The sequence below is a fragment of the Prinia subflava genome, chromosome Z, assembly GCF_021018805.1.
Source record: "Prinia subflava isolate CZ2003 ecotype Zambia chromosome Z, Cam_Psub_1.2, whole genome shotgun sequence".
Taxonomy (NCBI): Eukaryota; Metazoa; Chordata; class Aves; order Passeriformes; family Cisticolidae; genus Prinia; species Prinia subflava.
The window spans coordinates 51,765,659-51,788,797 of record NC_086283.1 but is presented as its reverse complement, the minus strand read 5'-3'; the positions used below and the strand labels follow the sequence as shown (position 1 = coordinate 51,788,797).

Below are 23,139 nucleotides of genomic sequence, written 5' to 3'. Positions count from 1 at the left end.
AAAAAATAAGTGGATTTTTTATAATGGTTATAATGAACACATGAATCATTCTGTAGTATCACAGATTTACTGATCTCTGCTGTCAATAATCAAAGTATTACTGTATCGCACTGAATTTTTTCAAGGAGATACAAGCCTTTATTTTATTTACTTCCCAATTTGTATCAAAACTCATTGTGTCATCTCCTCTAATTACCATTAAAGCATCTAGTAATCAGACTTTCTGAAATGTGTTAAGACTTGTGAGCCTGAAGCAGTGTTTAATTTTAAGTAACATAATATGGGCCAGGAATCAATATGCAGGATAACATGAAATGAGACAGAAATTAGAAACAAGTCTGTCACTACAGAAATCAAAATTCAACACAGAAAGGGGCAGGACACACATGAACACCATCAACAACAAGGAAAAAAATAAAAAAAAAATCTAAATGAATAACAACAACAAAACCATAAAATCCATTACCACTACTTCTGGTCGAGGTCCTGTCTCTTCAGGTCTTCTGCCACGACCACGACCACCTCGTGCTCCTCTTGATCCACGGCCAGGGTGAGGAAGACTCCCAAAATTAATATCCAGCTGGGAAGTTATATCATTCACTGGTTTTCTAAAGACATGAGAATCATCTTCAAAGTCTTCTTTATGCAACTAAAGAGAAGATCTGGTTAAAGCCTACAGTTTCCATGTATGAGCGTCTCTCTTCCCTACACATTTACACTTATAAACTAAGCAGCAGATGAACCAATGTGGCATCTGGAGTAGAACCAATATGGCACAGGATTTCAACACAGATGAGGTCATTGCAGCTTCTCAGATGCCTGGGATAGTTCTTTGTTGGCTCAGAGATTCCTGACAACAGCTTCTATACCAACTCCATAGTGCTGAAGAGGTTTGTCAGAAATATAATTTAGGTTTTCAAAGGGACTAGTGCATCAGATCTAAGCTACTTACTCTTATAGTCATCTCCAAGTAATGGATAAAAGGCTATACCAAAGCTACTTAATTGTATTCATCTACATGCCTGCTGTTGAGATTACTGTGGTTTTAACTGTGTGTTCCTAATAGCCAGTGCATATCAGACCATTGCCCAACATAAATTTAAAGGGGACTGTAGTAATGATAAAGTATATGTTAACTCACCCCTTAAAATGATGAATCACTTGATCAGGGAAAAAAATCCCTAATTCACGGATTTCACTTGCCTATGTTACACAGTTCTTGTATGTTCTGTTCTGTGGCCATTTTAACAATTTCTCTTGATACTGCTAGAACAGAAACTTTATGGGTAAAAGGAAGAGAACCTTGTATGTACTCTTCACATATCTGTATTCTCTCTTTGAAGTTTGTGGAAGATACTCTCCCCACCCATACCGCTACTTAATCTCTCAGAAAAGAAAGAGGGGATAATGGCAACTCTGACCTAAGTCGTCTCACTAAGAAGAATGCAGACTCAATGATCTAAAGTGATTAAGCAAGTTCTGACATCAATATTGTAACTAGAGAAAATATGTGTATTCATAAATACACATAGACTTCAAGGATCAAAATCCCATTGTGCTAGACTATATGCACATACTTCTGAAAATCTGAAATCTAAGTAAGCTGGAATCTGAAAGAAGCTTCCCCTCTTCTCCTCAGAACTAGAAGCACTCCCTGAAATTTCAATCTAAATAATATCATGGAGTAAAATTTAGGGGAAATGGGTAGGAGGTGCACACTATAGCATCACAAGCTCTCCAGGTTTAGTTCTAAGAAGCAGGACCCAAAAAAACCACACCCTGAAAAAGGTCATATTTCCAAGTACACAGTAAGATACAAGATGTAAGTGTATATTGGCAAGTAAGCTAAACAGGATTCAAACTGAGAAAAAGAAGTGTGTAGTAAACCAAGTTTCATAAAACAAGTTTTTCTAGCAGCATCACCCAAGACCTGTACAGGTGGCAGCAGCTGAGCTGTAAGGTAGAACAACTTGATAAACTACATGTTTGCATAGAAAATAGCAATGATCAGAGAAAAAAATTTAACACACAATTTAAAGCCAGTTTTGGGGCACATGTCAATGCAGTGATAAAGCTTACATACTGTTTTCTTGCCTATTCAGATTACACTAAAACTAGTAGTAAAAAAATAGAGACAGTTTCCTAACCCTGGTCATAAAGGAGTTTACAGAATTCCTGAGGCAGTGCTTACATTGTCACTATATTTTGACTTGTGAATCACCACTGCTTTGGAAGGAACCGCAGATTCTGGTTTCCGGATGTTGAATTCAGGCTTTGGTCGATTCCGTTGCTGAAGATTTTTCCACTCATCTAATGTCATTTCTTGAACCACTTCCATTGGCTCTCCTTCAGCAGCTCTAGAAGTTTACAGTTTAAAGCAAAAAAACATTAGCTTGCAACATTCCAGGACAAACAAGAACACTTATCTCCAAAGTAAGGATACTAAACAAAACGTTTAGAATGTTTCTCACCAAATTACTGTCAATTTTCCTGACTCCTCACAGTAACTTCGTGGATAGTTTTACACTAATGTAACTTAAGAGTATGCATACATATATGTATATGTAGTCTTTGAAATTAGTCATATGAACAAATGCTGTCTGCAGCCTCTTGTATTAGTACTCATGCAGTCTCATCCTGAATTTAAGCACTTAGATTTTAGACAAAATCATTCTGCTTTTTGATCTGGCATATTCTTAAACCTACAGTTTAATCGTGGATCTACACCCTAGCAAATATGGCCACAGGAAAAAGAAAAAGCACACAGAGACATTTTAAGACACCACCATTGCATGATTTCAATGCCTTGTACTGCACAATGACAATACAACATGAATTCATATTTCAGTGTAGCTTTCAGTCATCAAAAATTATCGTCATACAATGATCACACCATGGGATCTTCCAGGTAATTATTAATATTTCCTTTGTTAATTTCACAAGATGCTTCCTTGAATTTTTTTACCAGATGTAGTAACAGACAAGCAGACAGTGTTTACCACTTGGCAAAACTGGATTAATCCTAGTCAAATTTTTATTTGTCACTAAGTACAATAATGATATGTTCTAGAAAAACATGTGGAATATGTCAGAGGCTGCCTTGCATATTTTTGAACTGTAAAGACAGAAGGTTTTACATCTGTAGGACACACAGAGATAAAACAAAATACATAAGCAAAAAAGTCTTCTCTTCCACTGATCACTGCTTGAGTACTCTTCTGCCACTTTTCTGCTGCTGATCATGATACACCTGCCCAGGACAGCAGCTTTTAGAACATTACAGGTGTACATCTAATGATACCTACAGAAAGCTATTTCCTACTAACCAGCATCACATACAAGGAGCACAACTTCCTACATCACCATAACTGTCTGCTGCATAAACAGGTCAAATACCAGGAAAGCCCACACCGATTACTCCAAGACACTTGAGAAACCATTTCTTCTTACACAGGAAGCTGCTAGGCATTACAACAGCAGCTGGAGTTGACGAAGTATTTCCCTAACTTTTCTGGAAAGCCCCTTCATTAGAACCTGTCTCATGGGAGAACAATGGATTTGGTTTTCCTCATTCAATCACAGTTCCACAGTCCTACCAAATAATCATAATTTCCCCTATGTAAATATACAGTTTATTAGATGCAAGTTGGATTTTTTTAATCATGGAAAGATGCAGTCAAATGACAACCAGTGACTGTGTGTATTCTGTTTTTAAAGTTATACAAGCAACCCATTGGAGTATGCACATTTTTTAGGACTGTTGTGTACATTATAGAACTAGCCTACATAGGAACAGGCCTGGTCCCTCTTCTTACCTGATTCTGCAGCAAAGCGTTTGTATTTCTTGCCAGTCAAAATAAGACAGTATTTTCGTAAATACACAGCATATGACTGGGAGAAGCAAAACCGTACACTAAGGCAGCCCTTAATTTTAGTTCTAGGATTAACACAGTTATAAATTCACTTCACAGAACAATAACAAATACAGCAGTCCTGTACTACATGCCTGCCCTCTGACAGGCCTTTATGCCCTGTTATTTTGAAAATTCCAGCTTTATCAACTAGAAATTCAAGGTTAAAAGACTGCTAAGCAGCCTGTAGTTCCACACTCATTACAATCTGAAACTGTATTAGAAGGACTGTTAGGGAAAAAATAGTTTACTGAGTTACACAAAAAGGATACTGGTGAAAAAAGCAGCTACTTCTTGAAAAACACCAACAGATACTGTTGCATCTGTAAGAATACAAAGAACACATAGCACCCAAAACATTTCAATTTGTTGTCTGCAAGAGTAAGAAGCTAGATAACTTCTGATCAATTTTCTGAAGCTTCAGTTTTGAGGATAAGTGTTAGAAAAACAAGACTGGTGGTAAACACTCAGATGAATTAAAGAGAAACATAACTAATAAAAGTGTCTCTATTAAACTGGTTTAATTTTTTCCTAAGCCACTCAGTAAACCACATATCTGAACTTTAGGAAGTCTTTTTTACTTTCTCCCATGAACCTTTCACCACATTACAGAGACAGTGTTTCAATCCTTGGCAAGGGCTGCACAAAGATACAGAACTGATAGCAAAAAGTAGTGGAGAACTAGCTATCAATATTTCAACTTGCAAAAGAAAAAAAAAAAGAATGTGAGTGGGTGTTTAACGGTGTAAAATAATATTTACTGCATTTTCTGTGTCACAAAGACTGCACAAAACAAGGGCAATAGTGCAAGTATTCAAGAATACTGAATGGCTGACCATTCAGTGGTACAAGACACTAAAGTGACCCAGTGATTTGAAAACAAGCAACCAAAACAACAATCACCAGAAAGTCCTAAGAACAACTAGAAATATGTGCACTCAGGCAAAAGTATCAGCTGCCCAAACACAGAAAGAACTACTAACAAGGCAGAAGCTCTGAAGGAGAGACCCCAACTCTCTAGAGTGCAAGAGCATTTCAGGTAAATATCTGCTCCTCTTTCAACAACATATTATGTATGATAAGGAGCCACATCAACTTTTTGTTTGGAACAGATGTTATTGCTGGTAGGGTGGAAAAACATCTCAACTGAATAATGTCTTCTGCATGGGAACAGGTGAGAAGTCCACAATAGTGCTGCAAGACAAGTCTGAAACACATAATGTACATGGGAAGCCTTTAAAGATGTGCAAAGGAAATATACATAATGCTAAAGAAAGTTTTGCATATCCATGGCATTAAGGCTAGACATCCAGGAAAAAAAGAACTTAACATAGCAGCTTCTATTTTTTTAAGTATTGGAAGGACCACCAGAGGACACTAAAATCTCCATTAGCAGAGTACATTAAAATCAACTAGACAGCCATGAGAAGAAAAAATTAAAATTAGTTATGCCTTGGGCCCAAAAGACCTCTTTCAGGTCTGAATTGCTATGTTCATAGATAACATGAGGACATTTGACCACACAACAACTTGATCTCTCAAAAAGCAAACAGAGCTATTGGTTTGAAAAGTACACATACATCAAAAACACCCACTAGCCAGTTCCAAAGGAACTGCTTGTGGATTTACACTGCAAATATTTGGGGTTTTCAACTGCAAAGTACTATTTTGGTCTTTACTCCAAAGGATGGTTTTAACTGCTAGGTTATTAGCAGTACAAATCTGGTTTAGGATGTCAAGACTCCCACAGGGAAACACCTATGAATGAAGCACAGCAACAGAAACCTGCATGTCACATTTTGGACAGAAACTCAATTGCAGCAAATTATTTTGGGCTCCAAGCCAGCATGGAAGTGCATTCTGTGCATTACTTTCTACCCTCTAACCTTACACATTTTTAGTAACTGCTTGGTGTGCATTTTCATTAATCAAATTAATAAGCTCCTTGACACACCAGCAATCATGCTTACAAAACACAGCCAGACAACTAAGCACAACCTCTGGACACGAAGAAACTGAATTCACAATGAAAGTCCTACCAAATCACTAAATGAGAGCCTTCAGTAATGGCACCTACTGCTTCAATGTCTCCAGTGCATGACAATAACCCATTACCTATGCCTTGATTACTGTGCATATAGTTAACAAAATACCTTCTCCTTTTACCAGAAGAAAGACAAATGGAAAGGAATGGCATTTAGCTCAGCTATTCAGTTATTATTTTCATATCACTAAAAATAATGACAGCAGGTCTCTCTCAGATCAGTTTTTGTATTATGCAGCTGCACAAAGCAAATGCTTAGCCAGCTTTTATCAAGAAGTCAATGACATGGAGCTTTCCCACTAAACATTATTTGTAAGAGCATTATCACCAGCTGTAGAAAAATTTAAACAAGGTAAGAAAGACCAAACAACAACTACACGAACTTATTATGGAAGAAAAACACTGAATCAAATACTTATGAAGCTCTGACTTGATCTATAACAGCTTTATGTCACCATTGAACAACAACAGAACCCAATAAACAACAACAAAACAAATAAATAAATGAGATAAAGAGCTAAAAAATCTTGAAGACAAATTGTTAAAGCTTCCTATTACATAAACAAAATGATACATAGCTCCACCAAAAAGGAAAACTATCTTGTGAGAAAAAATATAAAAGAACCCCACAGGATAAAATAAAAGCTCTGCAAATACCTTTCGATATGGAATAGGAATTGATTAGCCCATGAATTGTACTGAACAAAGCCAAAACATCTAATCTGGAATAAATGGTTTCCCTGCAGTCATCGTGTTTTAGTGTCAGAATTAGAAACACCCTAGAAGCAGGCCACGCAAACACATAACCTTTTATAATATTGATGCTGTAGCAAAAGCAGAAGGTAACCTAATTTGTGTTAGCTGGACAGGAGCAACTAAGCATGTAAGACCTTTAAATACATTCTGAAGCCTGAACACCATATCCTAACCAGCTTTTGCTTTAAACATTAAAACAACAATTCCATCTTGTTAAGGTGTATGCCATACAACCCTCCCTAATGACCTAGGCACTATTCACACAATATCTTCTGTTTTAAAAGACACAGAGTCACCAAGCTGACACTCCCCAAAAGGTAAGTGTAGGGAAATTTATGTAACTCATGTTTTGTATATAGATTTGTAAGCCTTTGGGACAGTATTTATTGCACTGAAAGGACTACACAGTGCAGCATCTTGTACTTGTAGGTTACTTGCTTTTTTGAATCATTTGAATTTCAGTGGACTATGCCTAAACTAATCTTAAAAAAAATACAAACACAAGTAAAATCTCTAGAAAGGCTCCCAATCTAACTGAATATCTAGTGATCTCTAGGAAAGATGAAAGAGTTAAAAACAACTGGCAGATTCTGCCAAAGGCCTTTTCCACTGTATACACTTTTCATGCCTTATTCTCTACAATGAACTGATATTGAGACAAATCTACAAAGACCTTGAATTGAAGCAGAAACAAGTACAAGTGTGAAACAAGCAAGGGTATCAGCAACTGACAAAATCAAAATTTTTAAAAATCTGAATAACTGTTTTTGTATATAGCTAATATAGTGCATTTTTGCCAGTGTACCTACACTGCCTGACTGATTTAACACAGTCTAGAAACATTTTTACAATAATAAATCATTCAAAGACAGATTCCCCCATGTGTATACACCTTTAGCTATATATTAAAACCTACGCTAAAATTAAAAGAATCAAAGCTATATCAACTGAACTTCTTACAGGGTTAAATGACCTGAACATATAAAACAGGCTTTGTAGCCTAGTTAGCTTTAGAATTAAGAAATGAACCCATATCACTTATATCTGGAAATGCCTCATGAGGTAAAAAAAGCTTCACAGCAACAGAAGAGGTTGACATACTGCACTGACCATCTTTCACTCATTTGGCAATATGCACCACATGCTATTTAATTATTCTTTAAGCCTCTTACTTAGACAAGACCGTACAGTTATTTTTCTTAAGCCAGTGTTAATTTATTTGCTGTGACACTGATTAAAATGGAACCCAGAAGACAAGGGGCACATGCCTCTTTCAATTTCTCTACTTTCAAGGCTCACTGCATTTCCAGAAAATTTTTCCAGAAAATTTTTCCAGAAAATTTTTCCAGAAAATTTTTCCAGAAAATTTTTCCAGAAAATTTTTCCAGAAAATTTTTCCAGAAAATTTTTCCAGAAAATTTTTCCAGAAAATTTTTCCAGAAAATTTTTCCAGAAAATTTTTCCAGAAAATTTTTCCAGAAAATTTTTCCAAGTTCTGCCATGGCCTCTCATGAATAGATGATATCTGCATGATATTAGTGATTGGTAAATACCAACTTAGAGTAGCTCAGTGTATTTTAAATGTCTTTGTATACAAAGGGAACTGAATTGTATCTTTGTACAATTGCATGGGCACCCTGAATACCTGTTCTTAGAGAACATCAAAAAGCAAGGTAGTTTCTACAAATTAGTAAAACATAACATGTAGCTCCTCCTTAAATTATCACCAAATCTTAGGAACTTAAGTATCACTGTGCAATTAAATGCAATCTCCAACCATATAAATCAAGCTTTATTCAGAATTAGGGACACATTCTCCATACTCCCTATGGGGAATAGAACATAAAGGAGCCTGATCAAGCAGAAACCATGGGACAGACAAACACAGATAGATGCTCCCTAAAGAAAAAGTGACCAGGAAACAAGTTGTGAAACTTTGTGATAAGATAATGTTACCAGGTGATGTGATGTTATGAAGAACATGTAACCAGTGGGAAATTGTTACCACAAATAGAACCCTATGTAAGTGCCATATAAGTAAAACCCTATATAAATGCCTTGTATACTCAATAAAAGAGGCTTCTGATCAGAACTCAGATGTCCCCATCTCTCAGTTGCCAATACCCACAAACAAGAGAAGCTTTTCTATTTTTAAATACATGCACTAGCAAAACTTCGTGTTTCTAGTATGCCCCTCAATACATCAGTAAGAGTTAATTGTTTCCTTTACATTCAGAAAGAAAATATTTGTCTGACTGTACTTGCTCAGAGGTTCTCCTTCAGATGTCCCTGGCTGTTCAGGAGTTAACACGGTCTCCTCCATAGATGCAGTCTGTTCCATCCCACTAAAACAATAAGCAAACAAACCAAAGCAAAACATACACAAAAAACTAAAACAAAACCACAGTTCTCATGAGTCACACTGAAAAAACCAAGTCAATACATTACTTCTTTTACCAGAATTCCTTGGTATGGAGAGAAAAAAAAAAGTAAAACTCTTTGATTGTAAGAGGAAAGATGTATTAAGCAACTAGTTGTACAACTAACAAAATGAGCAGTATTAGGAGAAAAGTTTCCTTAAAAAAATGCATATATGAGGATGAACTAATTCAATTATGAATACTAATCATGATTAGTATTAGTTGTCAGTATAACACCAATATTTGGGGTTGCCTTTTTGCTTCTTTTAAAGAATTAAAGTTTGTATTTTCTGTCACATGGACTTTTATTCACTGCCAAATGACAGTAGGAACTTTTTTTCATTCCAGTAGTAGGCATACATATTTAAAATTAACACCTTTTATCTTCCATGCTTGATTAGCACAATTAGGGCACAGACATGCTTTTAGAATCATTCAGAGAGCTTTAATTTTATGTCACTTTTACAACATCACAAGACAACACTGGTATAAGTTCTGATGGTACTGAACTAAAAGAAAACCCACCAAACCTAAACTAGGGAGAAAATATGTAAAGGCCAATAAAAACCTAGTAAGCTTATGAAGCCTTCCCTGATACCCTACAGAAGAAAGTTTTCTGCTAGCTAGTTTTGTCCTATCACTTCAGAACAATGTTCACCAAGCCGATCCTTTGAAAAGCCAGAGTACCTAACCAATCTACTCTTAATATGAAATTCTGTAGATGGAAGAGAAGTTAGAACAACCTTTCCAAAGAATTCAGAATGTCAAGACCCAAAAATTATTACACACCAAGGCTGTATTTTTCAATCTTTTAGCATGATTATCTGAATCCGTTAAGTTTTAAAAGTTAGATTTTTAAAATACAATTTTATTTTTAAAACAATTTTGTCAGTGAATGTGGCCAGAGATATTTGCTAGAAGTTCGAAGCACTGCCTTTTCTCCATCCTTTATCAGGCTTCATTAAAAGAGTTCTAGATGTCTAAGAGAACAAAAGCTACTGAAAAGAGTAATGTACTGCTAGGTGCAAAGAATGGACAAAAGCCAACATAATCTGTGAGGTTTTTATAAATCTGAACAGAAACCAGGACCACTAAGATATACAGAATTAAAAGGAAAATTCCTGATTTTTCTTAACTCAAAGTGGCCATTAGTCACATTATGCTACTGATTTTTCTAGCACTTTAAAATACACTTCAGTGGTACAAGTCAGCTCAATATTACCTTCCGAGTGACACTGAATTATACTACAGTTGTGTAATTTAGGAAGTATCTGTAAAACACCAGAAAAGAGACTGGACTTTAGGCCAAGTAACAGAGTTTGAATCTCAGAATCAGCATTTTGGAGTAATCCCATTAAATACCAGAGTCCACTTACTTAACTGTTGAGAAAAGTAGTAACTTACTTCCATTAAAGGACAACTCAGCTCCACTCAAAAGATTCTGGCAGTCTTAAGTGAACAAGCATCATCATGCCTTTGCTTCAATTTAATCTCACCACCATGAAGGAGCCAAGTTAAAAAAACTGTAAAATTATATTAACTATAACAATAATAGAAAGCGATGCTTATAAAGCTTAGAATGGACGTGGAACTGATGAAAATGACGATCTAACAAAGGCCACAGAAAATTATGATCTATGATGGGCACAATTGTATGACATACCTCGCATCATCTTTAATTGCTCTACAGTTGTGAGCTCTACCTCCACCCTTTTTGTCATCTGCTTCCACTCCTCTAGAGAGGAAAGCAATTCTGAGTTTAAGACGTTTTTTCTCCTTTTTTTTTATGACCTCAAACTAAAATTAGTATTGACTTTTTGCCAGCCAACCTGGATAGTAAGAGGGAACATAATACCTAAAAGACAGTACTGCAGTGCTGACTATTATTGTATACCAAGTAAGAAACAGCACACAGAACACTTACGTTTTATCATTCCCACTTAGTCTTTCAGGTTCCCGTTTTCTTCTTTGGTCAAACCCATCAAAACTTCCATTTAATCCACCACCTCTTCCTCTACCTCTCATTCTGCCTCTTCCTCCACCACGACCTCTTATTGGTCTTTCATAGTCTAATCTTTCCACTGGTCTAAAAAGAAGATAATTAGTCAGATTTTTCTTTTAATAGAACAGTTAACAAGAAGAAAAAAATCATAGTTATATTTGTGCAGCTATGGGACACATCAGTATATAACAGCTACTGCACAATTTTTAGACTGCACCTTTATACAGCACACAGTACAGCTGTTTTCATTTGTCATTAAAAATGGACACAAACTGAACTCTGGAGGAATTATTACAGCACACAGGAGCAGAAAAATCAGCAGTTGTTAACACTGAAAACATTACAGAAATTAAAGAAAACATTATAAAACTGCCAAATCTTCACAACTTTATCCCACAATAGCTCTACCATCTAAACCCATATTTATATGCAACTGCTAAAAACTTCAGACAACTTGTTATCTACTAAATATCAACTATCATAGTATAAAGAAAGAACAGCCACATTCTGAAGCTTTAAAGATTTAAGTGGAACCTTCTAGTACTTATGAAGAAGGCAAAATCAATATGTATTCACTGTCCAAGCAGTAAGTTCCAACTTGGAACCTCCCACATGTTCTGCAAAGCTTGGTATGTGAGCTCAGAAACTAACATTATAAATATGCTGCTGACTAGGGGGTACATTTTCAGATCTTTATATTTTTCAGTTTTGCCTTGTATTTCTAACATTCAGCAAAAAATGTTCCAATTCAACCCCCCAGGAAGCTGAAACTACAGCTCTGACAGGCATGAAGGGAGTAGCCTTGCAAAAAACCTGCATGCTAATAAAGCACAGATCCTCTGTGAGGGATCTTAGTTCTCTCTGCATGATACATACCGTTCCACTGAGAATTCCACTTGTCTTTGTGGTCCATAGGGACGGTATTCCCTGAAAGATGGTCTCCATTCAGTTTTGTCTCTTTTCCCCTCTGTGCTTCTGTTACTGAACCCTTGTTGTTCTCCCTGCCTGGGTACTCGCTTTGGGCCTACACAAACACACGCAGGGATTACTGAAAGCTCAATAGTAACACAATTGCAGTTACTAAACTACTGACTGAAGTGAGTTGGTTATACCTCCAAACCCAAGTCCACCAAAAATTAAAAGTCCTTATAGCTAAGTTGGCAGACACTGTTTGAAAGCCACGTGCTTGTTTTACCTTCTGTATTGATGAACCTGAAAAATACTATGGGTTTTGATACAGGTCAGAGATTTCTAGAAAAGATAGTCTAAAGAAAAATCTCATTTTGCTCACAAGTCACACAAAAACTGTTTCTCATGTTTTCAAGGATCATGAAAGTATAGCACAGGATGAGGTAGAGAAGCTTCAATGGAAAAGACTAGTTGAAAGACAGCAGCAGAAGCAATGAAGGAAGGCGAGGGAAAGAGAAGGACTCCTTACAGTCAAGTGTTGATAGTGAAACAACACACCTCCTGCCAGATGAGCTCAATTTAGAAGTCTAAGCCTCCAGGTCCTCTGAGCTCATGGGCACAGTATCAAACAACCAGGAAAGGGTCACCTCCTCACACTGCTGATCTATGGAGGAAAGCGTCATTAAACAACACTAAAGGTCACTGAGTTCAGGTGGCAGAGACCCAAACAGTAAGTGGAAAGACTTCAACACCACTAATTCTAGAACATAGACATATTCCAAAATAAAATATATTTAAGACTTTTTTAGGGTTTTGTTCAGCCACTGTTGGCGTTGAGGAGGAAGGGGTTGGGCAGAATGAATGGAAAGAAATTGTATTAGTATAATAGAATTATAATAGAATAAACTGAACTTTCACACTCAACCTGTATACATCTAGCAGAAGATTAAGGTTGTTTATGTGCTTCCTTTCCCATTTTCCCAAATTCTGTTCTGTATCTGGGACCAAGTTCTCCAGAAGAAAGAAAGTAAGTCTTTTTGTCTGCTAGGCCTCTATATTTAAACCAACACCTTTTTCAGCCAATAGTGTAAGTCAATCAAGCAAGGAACAGGAAGATTGGTCTCAAACAAAACTGAGTTACTGTTTCCACAAGAAGTACCCTGTGCAGTGCTGAGCAGATTACAGAACTCAGGTTAGTGGACAAGTGACAGTCCTGGCTACTGTACCTCTGTTGCTAGAACACAGAAAGAAAAAAGGATATTTTATGTCACAATATAAAGTTGCAAATTAATTCACAGCCCTGTAGAAATGCCCATATAAGATTTTGGATCAAAGTTTAGGTGGTGAGGATGAAGTCTAAAACCATTTGTAAAAACAAAGCTTCAAAGAACTACCCGTTTGGTGAATAAGCGGTAAAGAAAGCTTTTTGTTCTGCACGAAGAACAGTCATATTTGTATGAAGAGAAGACAGTTCAGTGTGTGGTATAGAAGCAACTTCAGCTTTGCTCTTCTTTAAACTACAAACCACTTGACAAAATACATTCTAGCAATTCTCTTTTCTCAAGGTTTAGAGTTATTTGATCTACTGAGTTATTTGAGCACTGAGCACATTCGCATTACTCAAATTATGATTTAATTTCTGGACAAAGGACAACTTTTGAAACCAGTTTAAACTTTTCAAATCAGGACATTTTAACACAAAGCAAAATTGTAAAAGATACAGAAATGTACATGCTGTTGGGAAACATCTGCTCTACACAAATCTCAACTACACTACCAACTATGTAAGTGTTAATTCTAAATTGGAATCTTACTGTGGAAAAAATGACTACTAATTTTTGACCTCGTTTTTGTTATTTTGTTAGGAACTGAATGCACAACAATGCATAGACAACTATACTGTTATTAATTTCTGATCCTCTGATTAGCTATCGGAAGTATCAGTTATTCTATAAAGATTCCTTTGGCAAGAATGCAGTAGTCAGGGACACCCATCCCTACACACTCAGTATTAACTTCAACTTCATCTTGAGATCCAAAGAGCTCCTTGGAACTAGCAAAACAATGCCAAAGAAGACACAGAAGTCATTTTAAAAAGACTGTGTCTCATTCTATTACCCAGCACCACTTAGAAGTGCTTCAAAACAAGTCTTCTTGCCAGAGAAGTCAGTGTATTACATGTCAGCAGCACTAAGCATACTGGATGGAGCCATCTGTTCTACTCCAATTTCAGTGCATTGCTATTTCACTTTGATTCTAACACGTGGGTTTGTTTACTGCAGATGGATTTTAAACACTAGAAAGATTATTTTATACAGGTAGTAAGTGCCACAAAAGCATCTTTAATTGGTTTGACAGATATGAAGGAACGGATTGCAGAACTGTAGTGGATGCAGCATCTCTATCTCTCTAGTAGGACCTAGAGTCATCCTCAGGGCAGAAGGTTGTGTGATGTGCCTATGAATCAGTTCAAAAAAACAACCCAACTTTCAGCTCTGCATGTAAATGCAAACCAAACTGGACCTTGGCATCAGTGACAGCATAAACTATACAATTTTAATCCTCTGCTACGTGTATGTCCTAACACAGACTCAGTTTTATTTACAGAGCTAAAGGGCCATCTACCCTTCGGGGGACAAAAAACCAAGGCAACAAAACCAAGACAAAGCATGAATCTTCTTGTATATCACTGACATAACTTAAAGAACTGGGGTACACCTTGAATGGTTGCTTAATAATTACCTCTCTAAGTACACCCCAGTTTTGTCTGCTTGTTTGTATATATAGTCTGGCATGTAGGTTTTCTTCAAAATCACAAAAAAAAAAAAAAGCTTTGCAGTTCTGTGAGTCATCTGCTTGAGGCCTCAGGAACATAATTCTAAAAACCAAAGATTGCTCTTTCTAGTTATCTAGTTTAGCCTCTCTTTCTTTAAAGGGTTTTCCTGTGTCTTAAAATTACATCTGTAATCTGTATTCACCTGAATATGTGCCATACTATTCTCCACCTCACCACAGTTTTCCTGGATTGTTACTGCATCAGCCCAGTCTGTTGGCTAAGCTGCCTATCACTTTACCTTCTAAACTGAGGAATCAGAAAAGAAATCTGATGTTTAACATGTTTCATCAGACCTAGCTTTTTTTTTCCCCAGAAGACACAGCTGAGCTATTATTAGAGGGAAAGAACCTGTAAATACTAAAATTACCAGGTACCAGAAATAGACAGTGCTAAAGAAAAAAAGCTCAGCTTTATGTGACATTTTTAAAACTCTAAATCATACAGAGCAAACATACCTAAGTAGTTTTCACTTTCCCCACAATAATACTTCACTATTAGTTTTGCTAACACTGCAGCACTTGGATAAGAAGACTTCCTAGAGAAATGTTTTTAATAAGTATTTACACAGAACTTGCAACTGGAAAAGCAGAACTTGAACCTGCATTACTTGATTTCCCAGACACTGGATATCTATATATTATCAGATGGATTTAAAACAATGCAGAAAAATCCAGCTGCCTTTCCAGTATTGCTGTCTAACTCTCAGCAAGTTTCTCTATCCATATCTTCTATCCTCAAACAAGTGAGACTTCCGCTTGGAAAGACGTATCTCTCTGTCTCTCAGTGGCTCTTCACTGGCCTGCACTGAGAGAGTGTGCTCCCACTTCTTTACATTTTCTGTTTTAAATTTTTTTTGGTAGAAAGCCGTGACTTTAGACAAACACCACAAGGACCCCAGCTTGCAACTGCTGTCAGTGACTATAAGCTAAAGTAGAAACCTTGCTGTTTCTCCCACTCCCTACTCTAAGGATCATTAGGATGTGATGGTGGCAGCTAGCATGCAATTCACAAACTGAGAGGTAACTGCTTGCACAGTGCAAATGGGAAAAGGAGTGTTTCTGGAGGGGTCACATTGACAGAAGACTGCCCAGCATAAAGAGACCTCTTACAGACCTGAAATAAGGAATTACATTTGTTGCCTGAATTAACAGACCTAATTATTATGGGAAGCAGTGTGGTCACCAAAAGCTTACAAAAGGAGCTAAAATCCCAGAATTGTTGAAAACCACAGCCACAAAGCTGTAGAATAAAATCAGCACCGATGTAGAACTGATAGCTTGGGCTTAATCCATAAATAAAACCAAAAACAAATAAACAAACAAAAATGACAAAACAAAATGCACTCAAACAAAAAAATCAAAATAACAACAAAAACCAACAATCACTCTCTCCCCTCCCACCCAAAATAAAATAGGGAGGAAACCCTCTCCAGCTGTGAAAGACTATCCTTCTTCCCAGTAAACTTCAAAAGGACAAATTAGACCCCAAGATGGGTCCAAAGCTACGGTATAAATACGTTGACCAAACAAAGCAATAAGGAAAACAATTGTGAGGATTTTTTTTTAGGCACAGTAGGGTACTGAAGACCCAAACTACCAGGGGGGCTAGGGCAGTTAAGTAAACCATTGAAAGAAGTTATCAAGGCAGAGGAAGTAAAATTGGACTCTGGAGAAAGAAAGCATATTCTAAGCTGTAAAAGAAATATTGGTTAAAGGTCACACAACTGTGTGTGTAACACAAAGTAGAACTGATTCTTAAACAACATGATAGACAAACTTTGTCTTTTCAAAACATGAATTGTTCTGAATTTGAAATCATTAATTTAATTACTACTGCTTTAAAAGGATGTCATGTTTTGAATTCAGCAATTCTATTTGTTCCTTGCAACAGTGAGCTGCATCATGATTCCTACAAGGTTCTCCATTTGAGCCACCTATGGACAGATTGATAAAATCAGCCTCTAGAGACCTTAGATCTTATACTGTTCACCAATGGATCTTCATATTACATAAATTGAAAACAGAGGCTATGCATTGCTGAAAAACTTTGAGGCACTTGAAACAGAACCTCTACAACCCTTGCTGATGGCCCAAGAGGCCAAATTAATTGAATCAGCAAAAGCAGCTTGTGACATGACCAGCAAGTGTCACTATTTATACCAAGTCTAAAGAAGTTTTTGGAGTGTGTCATGCAATGGGTACACTACAGAAAAAATGAAAGTCCCTTGCTTCAGCAGAAAATAATATTTCTGATGGATTTTAAATTCAGATTCTGTTGGTAGCTATTAAGGTTTCAAGGGAAATTTCTGTTGTACACTCTCAAGCTCATACAAAAGGCTTCAACAAAATTCAAATAAAATAAAATAATAAAATAAAATAACCCAAACTTGTAGTCAGATAGGTTTACAATGGCCTGAAGCTTCGGACTAGTGTATTTTGGGATATTATGCAAAGATGGGAAATAGCCTTCACCAACATCTAAGGCTGTCATCAACAGGACTAGTGTTTGGCAAACAATTACATCCAGGACAAACCTCTTAGAGACCAGTGGTTGACCCAGTGTGTTAGATAAATGCAAAAAACCTTTGAGGGGAAAAAAACCCCACAAAACAAACAAAACCATGCTCAATGGTATTACTGAAGTATTAATTAGGGTATTTTCAGAGAAATCCAAATTAGAACCTAAATGGAAATACTCATATACCATCCTACTACAAATATTTATTTTGCTGTTAGAGCTTTAAGATACTGTGCCTATTACTTACAATAGCACCATATGGGACATTATGGGTTGCAGTTAAATGCTTTGAAAGACTTCATGAGTTTTTTTCTGACAATAGTGGGAAGGCTTAATAAAAACAAAAGGAGGACTGTTGTAGAATCAGTTCAGTTTGTTGAATTCTTTTATCTTAGCACGAGCAAAGTGCTGAAGTTCTAGGCCACGAGCTGCAAACTTTCATCTTGAAATGCTAAATGAGTCGTGCAGTACTGTTTAAGAGCAGAGAGACCAGTGCAAACTAAAAGATTAAGAAGTCACGGCTATCATCAGAAGCTGCAACCCATCCAGATAAAAACAGCTACAGAGAAAGAATTTGATAATGAACAAGAAGACTCCCAAACAAAAATCACCATTGGAATACGAGGTGCATGCAAGGTGTGTGAAGCATGCAACAAAGAGTGTATAGGTTGTAAGGGTATAAAATCCCAGGTATTTCTTTGTTCTGGGTCCCTCTGGGGAGGCACCTAGCTTGAGCTGTCCCTGCTGCAGTACCACAAAATAATTCATGTTTTTTCCCCAGAAACTGGATGTCAGAGACTCAGCTGTGGGAAGCCTAGGGTGAATAAACTTCTTTAACAACTGATACACAGGCAACTAATCTTCCTTTACAACAAAACTTCCTAACTGGAAATAGTAAAAGGCAATTCAGGCACTTATTTTGTTATATTTTAGTGTAGAAGAATCAAGATTCCAAAAACCCTTTCTTCCCTTTAAATGTGTGTGACCATGCAGTTCTAATACCAAACTTCAAGCAATTAATTTCATTAATTAAAGCATGGCTAATCACTTGATTTGCAGAAGGATAGGGTATGCCAAAATACAAAAATAAAAAGCTTCAAGCTTTGGTGTGTGCAAGCAACACACCAAAAAGACACATGAAGTTAGACTCTATGTTGTGCCTTCTTTTTTTCATGTGTGCCAGTATTCACTAAATCACAGAATTGCTTGTCACAACTTTCCTCTAGATTATCCTTATGACACTGTAGTTGAAAGAATGCTATCAGGATAAACTATTTAAAAATAAGAAAATTACAGTCAAAGATAAAATTCCATAGAAACTTTCCATGCTATTTTAAAACCACAGCTAAAAACTCAAAAGAATGGTCTTTACAAACTATATATAAATGTTACCACAGTCATCATATGCACATGAAAGAAGAGAATGTCTTAGAAGTATTAGCAACAAAGATTTAGAGATTTCATATGAACAGAGAGTATTAGTGCATGATCAACAAATATAATTTTCCTGGGCTGGCAAAGAATGCAAGCTCTGCAACTGGGCCTTTTGAATAAAGAGCTGGCAAATGCAGTTTCGACACTGTGCTAAGAATGGACTGAGTTAACGTCAAGTGGTGCAACTATAAGAGCTGCAATACCTACAACCAGCCTTTACTCAAAACCTTAGCTAATACAGTCTAAAAACCACAAAACAACAGTAAGTAGAAGAGAAAAAACACACACTTAAGGTCAAAAGCACAGGTTTTGGTAGTCAATGAAATAGAAGTTCATTTTCTCCATAAAAAACAAAGCTTAAAAAGTTGTCTCCTTACAGTTGTGTCATTTCATAATAAATAGTTTGGATTTTAAAAGTCAAAGTACTACATTATCTGGCAAAGTCCTCCCAGGAGGTCTGCTTCACATTGAAAATATCTCCAGAAATTTAGTAAAATCTGCTCTGAAAAACTCAGTGAAGAACTACATTAAAAAAGAAAAGCTGCCTTACAGAACTTCATGACTAAACCTTCTACTCAAACTTTAAAACATAATACCATAAAAAAATCTGTGACTACAGTAAAACTTCTTATACTGCAAAATAGAAGACTAAATATGCTTTGAGTCTTTCTAAAGACCCTTTTTTACAGATTCAATATGCTCAAGAAATAATACTAGAATTTAAAAAATCATGAAACTTAACAAGACTTTTTGTAGTCCAAACAAGGAAACAACCTAGCAATTAGATAAAATAGTATGGAGGGCTCCAAAGGAGGGTTATGAAGATGATCAGACAGTAAAATATCCAAAAGGAGGCTGTGAAGGTTATGAAAAGGTTGGTTGAGAAAAGACTGAAGGAGCCATGTCTCTTCTCCCTGGACAAGGCTTCGTATAAGCCACATTACAGTACCCCAGGTACTTGAAAGGCTACAGTGATGAAGGTTCTCTTCACAAGGAGTCCCACAAAGGTGAGCGGCTACAGTGGGAAAAAGTTGCACAAGAAGCAATTTCATCTGTGTTAAGAATTTCTTTCTGGTGCTACCTTACACTGAAACAACCTTCTCAGGGTTAGGCCCCCTTCAAAGAAGGCTCTCAAAATGCAACTGGACAAGGCAGCAGATGAGCTCTTCAAGGCTGCCTTTCCTAGGAAAGGTTGGACCAGACCATCCTTTGATGTCCCTTCTAACACGGCCTTTCAGCCCTGTTCTGTGATGAGATGATTCCAGGAACACTAGTACAATGCAGTGAATGCCATCACTTCAGCTGTAATACCACCAAAATCTGATTCTGCTTGTCAGATGGGTCTAAATGCTATTTTGTGGTGTTTAATTACTAATAGGTAGAATGAAGTTAGAGGTAGTTATGCCCAAAATCAGGGGCAAAAAATCTCTAAGAAAGTCTATTAACGAAGTCTTAACTCTGGTGTGGGTTTTTTTTTTTTTTAATTAAAAGTTTGACAATTAGCTTAACAATTTAGTAATTTTAATCAATATTAATTACTTCCCTAAACAGAGGTGCACTCTTCTGACAATGCATCTGTTATTAGAAGCTTTATGCCAAATCGTGGGGCTACAAGGACATTTCCCAGAGGTTGATCATTCTCAACTGTATAAAATCCATAAGTTTTCTGGTTGAACCCTATGTAACAAACCAACTCTGTATGGCCCAACTGAAGAGCTGACCCCCTCCCTTCCAAAAATCCAAAATATTTTTCTCTCAACACGCCTCTTGCCTAGCATTTATCAGCTACATCATCACTTGTGTATTTACGCAGAGTCAGAGGGTTCTCTGCCATTCAGAGCAGATTTGCCAAGACAGCACATTCAAAGGAGGAACACACAAGACCAAGTCTTGACCATCCACACTGGTTTAGCATCTTAAGCACTGTACTTTTATAGTCCTTACTCCCTAACAAGCCCAAGACAAACACACAAAATCCAGAACAGATGCTACATTTAAAGAAGAAAGTGCATTTTTAAATACAGAAGAGAAATAACTCCTCTTAAAATAGATCTTAATGCCCTTTCACTACGGATACTGTAGTCAGCAGTCTTTTCTCCACTTTAAATTAGCAAGAAATTGAAACAAGTTGCACGTGCTGCTTTTCTCTGTATGAGAAAAGAGATTTCTTAACATCATGGTTGCCGAGAATAGTCAAAGACACTCCACAGGATGATGGTGTATCGCCAAGAATAAAAACACCTATAGGCGAGCAGGAGGTAAAGGATGGTCTTCACATACTACCATGCTCCTGGTAATTTACTGATAACCACCAGTTCTTGTTCAAAAACTTTTTCATTAGAACTTGAGACTTTGCTATTCACTGAACACACTCCTTCAACTTCTATTGACAATCACAGTAAAGTAACTTTTAAATAAAATAAGCTGTTATAGTTGGAGTATTGATCTTAGGGGACAAAGTCACATAGCTGCAGAGAAACATCAAAACTAGTAGTTCCATATAACTGCCCAAAAAGACAGCGACAACTTGTTGATATCTTCCTCTACAAAGGTGCTCATTATCTAGGACATATTTAGCATTGAAAGATTCCCTGCTTCACAAACTGCTATAAATGCATCAACTAATTGCTGTAGGGAATAGCATAACACTGTAAGCCTAAGCAATAGAATTGATAGCACTGGCAAGAACTTGATGGAGTAACGAGGTTCAAAGGCCTTTTCTAGGGCATTAAAAAACACGGTACAATTACTGTGAGCTTAACGGGAGCTTTAATTGCAGGAAGAAAATGTCTTAATAACAGATTATGTGTTAGGCTTCATTGCCTCCTGCAGGAGAATGAGAATTTACAACTCAAGAGGGTGAAAACAGAATCTTCCGTGCAGAGACTCTCAATAACTGGAAACAATCCACCAGTACTCGGATACTTTAGATACTGAATCCAGACACATCGAGCTCAACACCGGGTACGTAGTAACAATCAGACTCACTAAGACATAACAATCAGCTCCAAATGCAAACAGCTATGGCCCACAAACCTTCAGCAGCAACAGAGGACGGTGACAGACATTTTAGCACAGAAGCCAACTGACTCCCTCTTTCCCCAGGCAATGTTACACATTAAAATCTAGCAGCTGACCATTCCTGAACAGCGTGCTGAAGAGTTAACCCAGGAAATAAGCTTTTATTCAAAGGGTGGTTCACCAGTGCAAGCTCAAGGCAAAACAAGCACAAATCCCAGGAGACGTCAGAGCCCTGAAGACACTGAAAGGCCAGAAAACTCACAGGTACTGAGAAAACACACCTGGAAATTTCAGACACTGAAGGATACTGTCCAGGGTGAAAGGCTGTGACAGGGCTGCTAAAGCAGCATGAACGCTGTAGGTGCGGCAGAGTAGGAGTTAATGCTCTTGCACTTGCCTCTTGGGGACACTGCTGAAGTTTTCATTTACATATTAAAATGCCTTCTCGGCCGAGAGCGCTCCGCAACGTCTCAGGACCGTGCTCAAGTGTCACTGCTTTCCCTGAGGATACTTTCAGGTGCATCCACCACCACGACGCCACCAGGAACCGGGTTTTTTCAGCGTTGCTGTGACAGCGCTGCCCCCGCCGCGCCACGGGGCAGCCGTGGCTGGGGTGGGTGAAGCGCGGAGCCCACGGCCGCCCACATGGCTTCGCAGGACCCGCACCGGGCACCGCAGCGCCGGGAACCTCCTTCCCTCCTTCCCAACACCGGCCACCGGTCCCGCCCGCCCCCGCCTCGCCCCACCTTGAGTACCTGGCTGCGGCGGCGCCGCAGGGCCGGGGGCAGGAGAGCTCTCCGGCTGCTTGCGCTCCTTCTGGCTCTCCCTCTTGCCGCCGCCCGCCCGGCCCCCGGGCACGGCTCTCCCGGCGACCGCGGCCGCCGCCTCGTCGCCCTTCTTCCTCTGCTGCTGGCGGCGCTCGGCCTCGCGCAGGACGTCGAACGGGTCCGACTCGTCGTCCAGGAGCTGGTAGAAGCGATTGGCGACGGAGCACCCGAAGTTCTCCTGCATGACGGCAGCCACCGGGCTGCCCACCAGCCCCGTCATCATCCGCGCGGCCGCCTCACCTCCCCCGGCCGCCCCCTCCACCGCGCCCCCCCCCCCCCCCGCGCTTAGGCTGCCGCTGCTGCGCGGGGCCGGAACAACGCGCACGACGGGCGAGAGCGGCGACGGCCTGGCCCACACGCCGCCCCAGCGCCCGCGAACCGCCGCACCTCTCGCAGCCCCACCGGCGCCGGCCCGCGGCGGCCAGTGCAGCCCCGCGGCGCACCCGCCGCCGCCGCCGCCGC

At 38.4% G+C, this 23,139-nt stretch overlaps 1 protein-coding gene across 3 annotated transcripts in view; it reads right to left on the bottom strand.

Moving 5' to 3' along the window:
• The window catches only part of HABP4 (hyaluronan binding protein 4), a 26,335-nt gene extending 3,196 nt beyond the window's left edge, over nt 1-23,139 (bottom strand). The window contains exons 1-7 of one of the 3 annotated variants that reach the window (XM_063423513.1): nt 23,121-23,139; nt 22,606-22,877; nt 12,010-12,157; nt 11,056-11,217; nt 8,973-9,056; nt 2,192-2,357; nt 467-649 (exon numbers count right to left, since the gene is read on the bottom strand). In XM_063423513.1, the coding sequence (XP_063279583.1) occupies nt 467-649; nt 2,192-2,357; nt 8,973-9,056; nt 11,056-11,217; nt 12,010-12,157; nt 22,606-22,861 (999 nt within the window). In that variant the 5' untranslated portion in view covers nt 22,862-22,877; nt 23,121-23,139. Of the gene's footprint in view, nt 1-466; nt 650-2,191; nt 2,358-8,972; nt 9,057-11,055; nt 11,218-12,009; nt 12,158-22,605; nt 22,939-23,079; nt 23,099-23,120 lie in introns of those variants that run through there. The other 2 variants (XM_063423512.1, XM_063423511.1) reach the window with 2 other exon arrangements.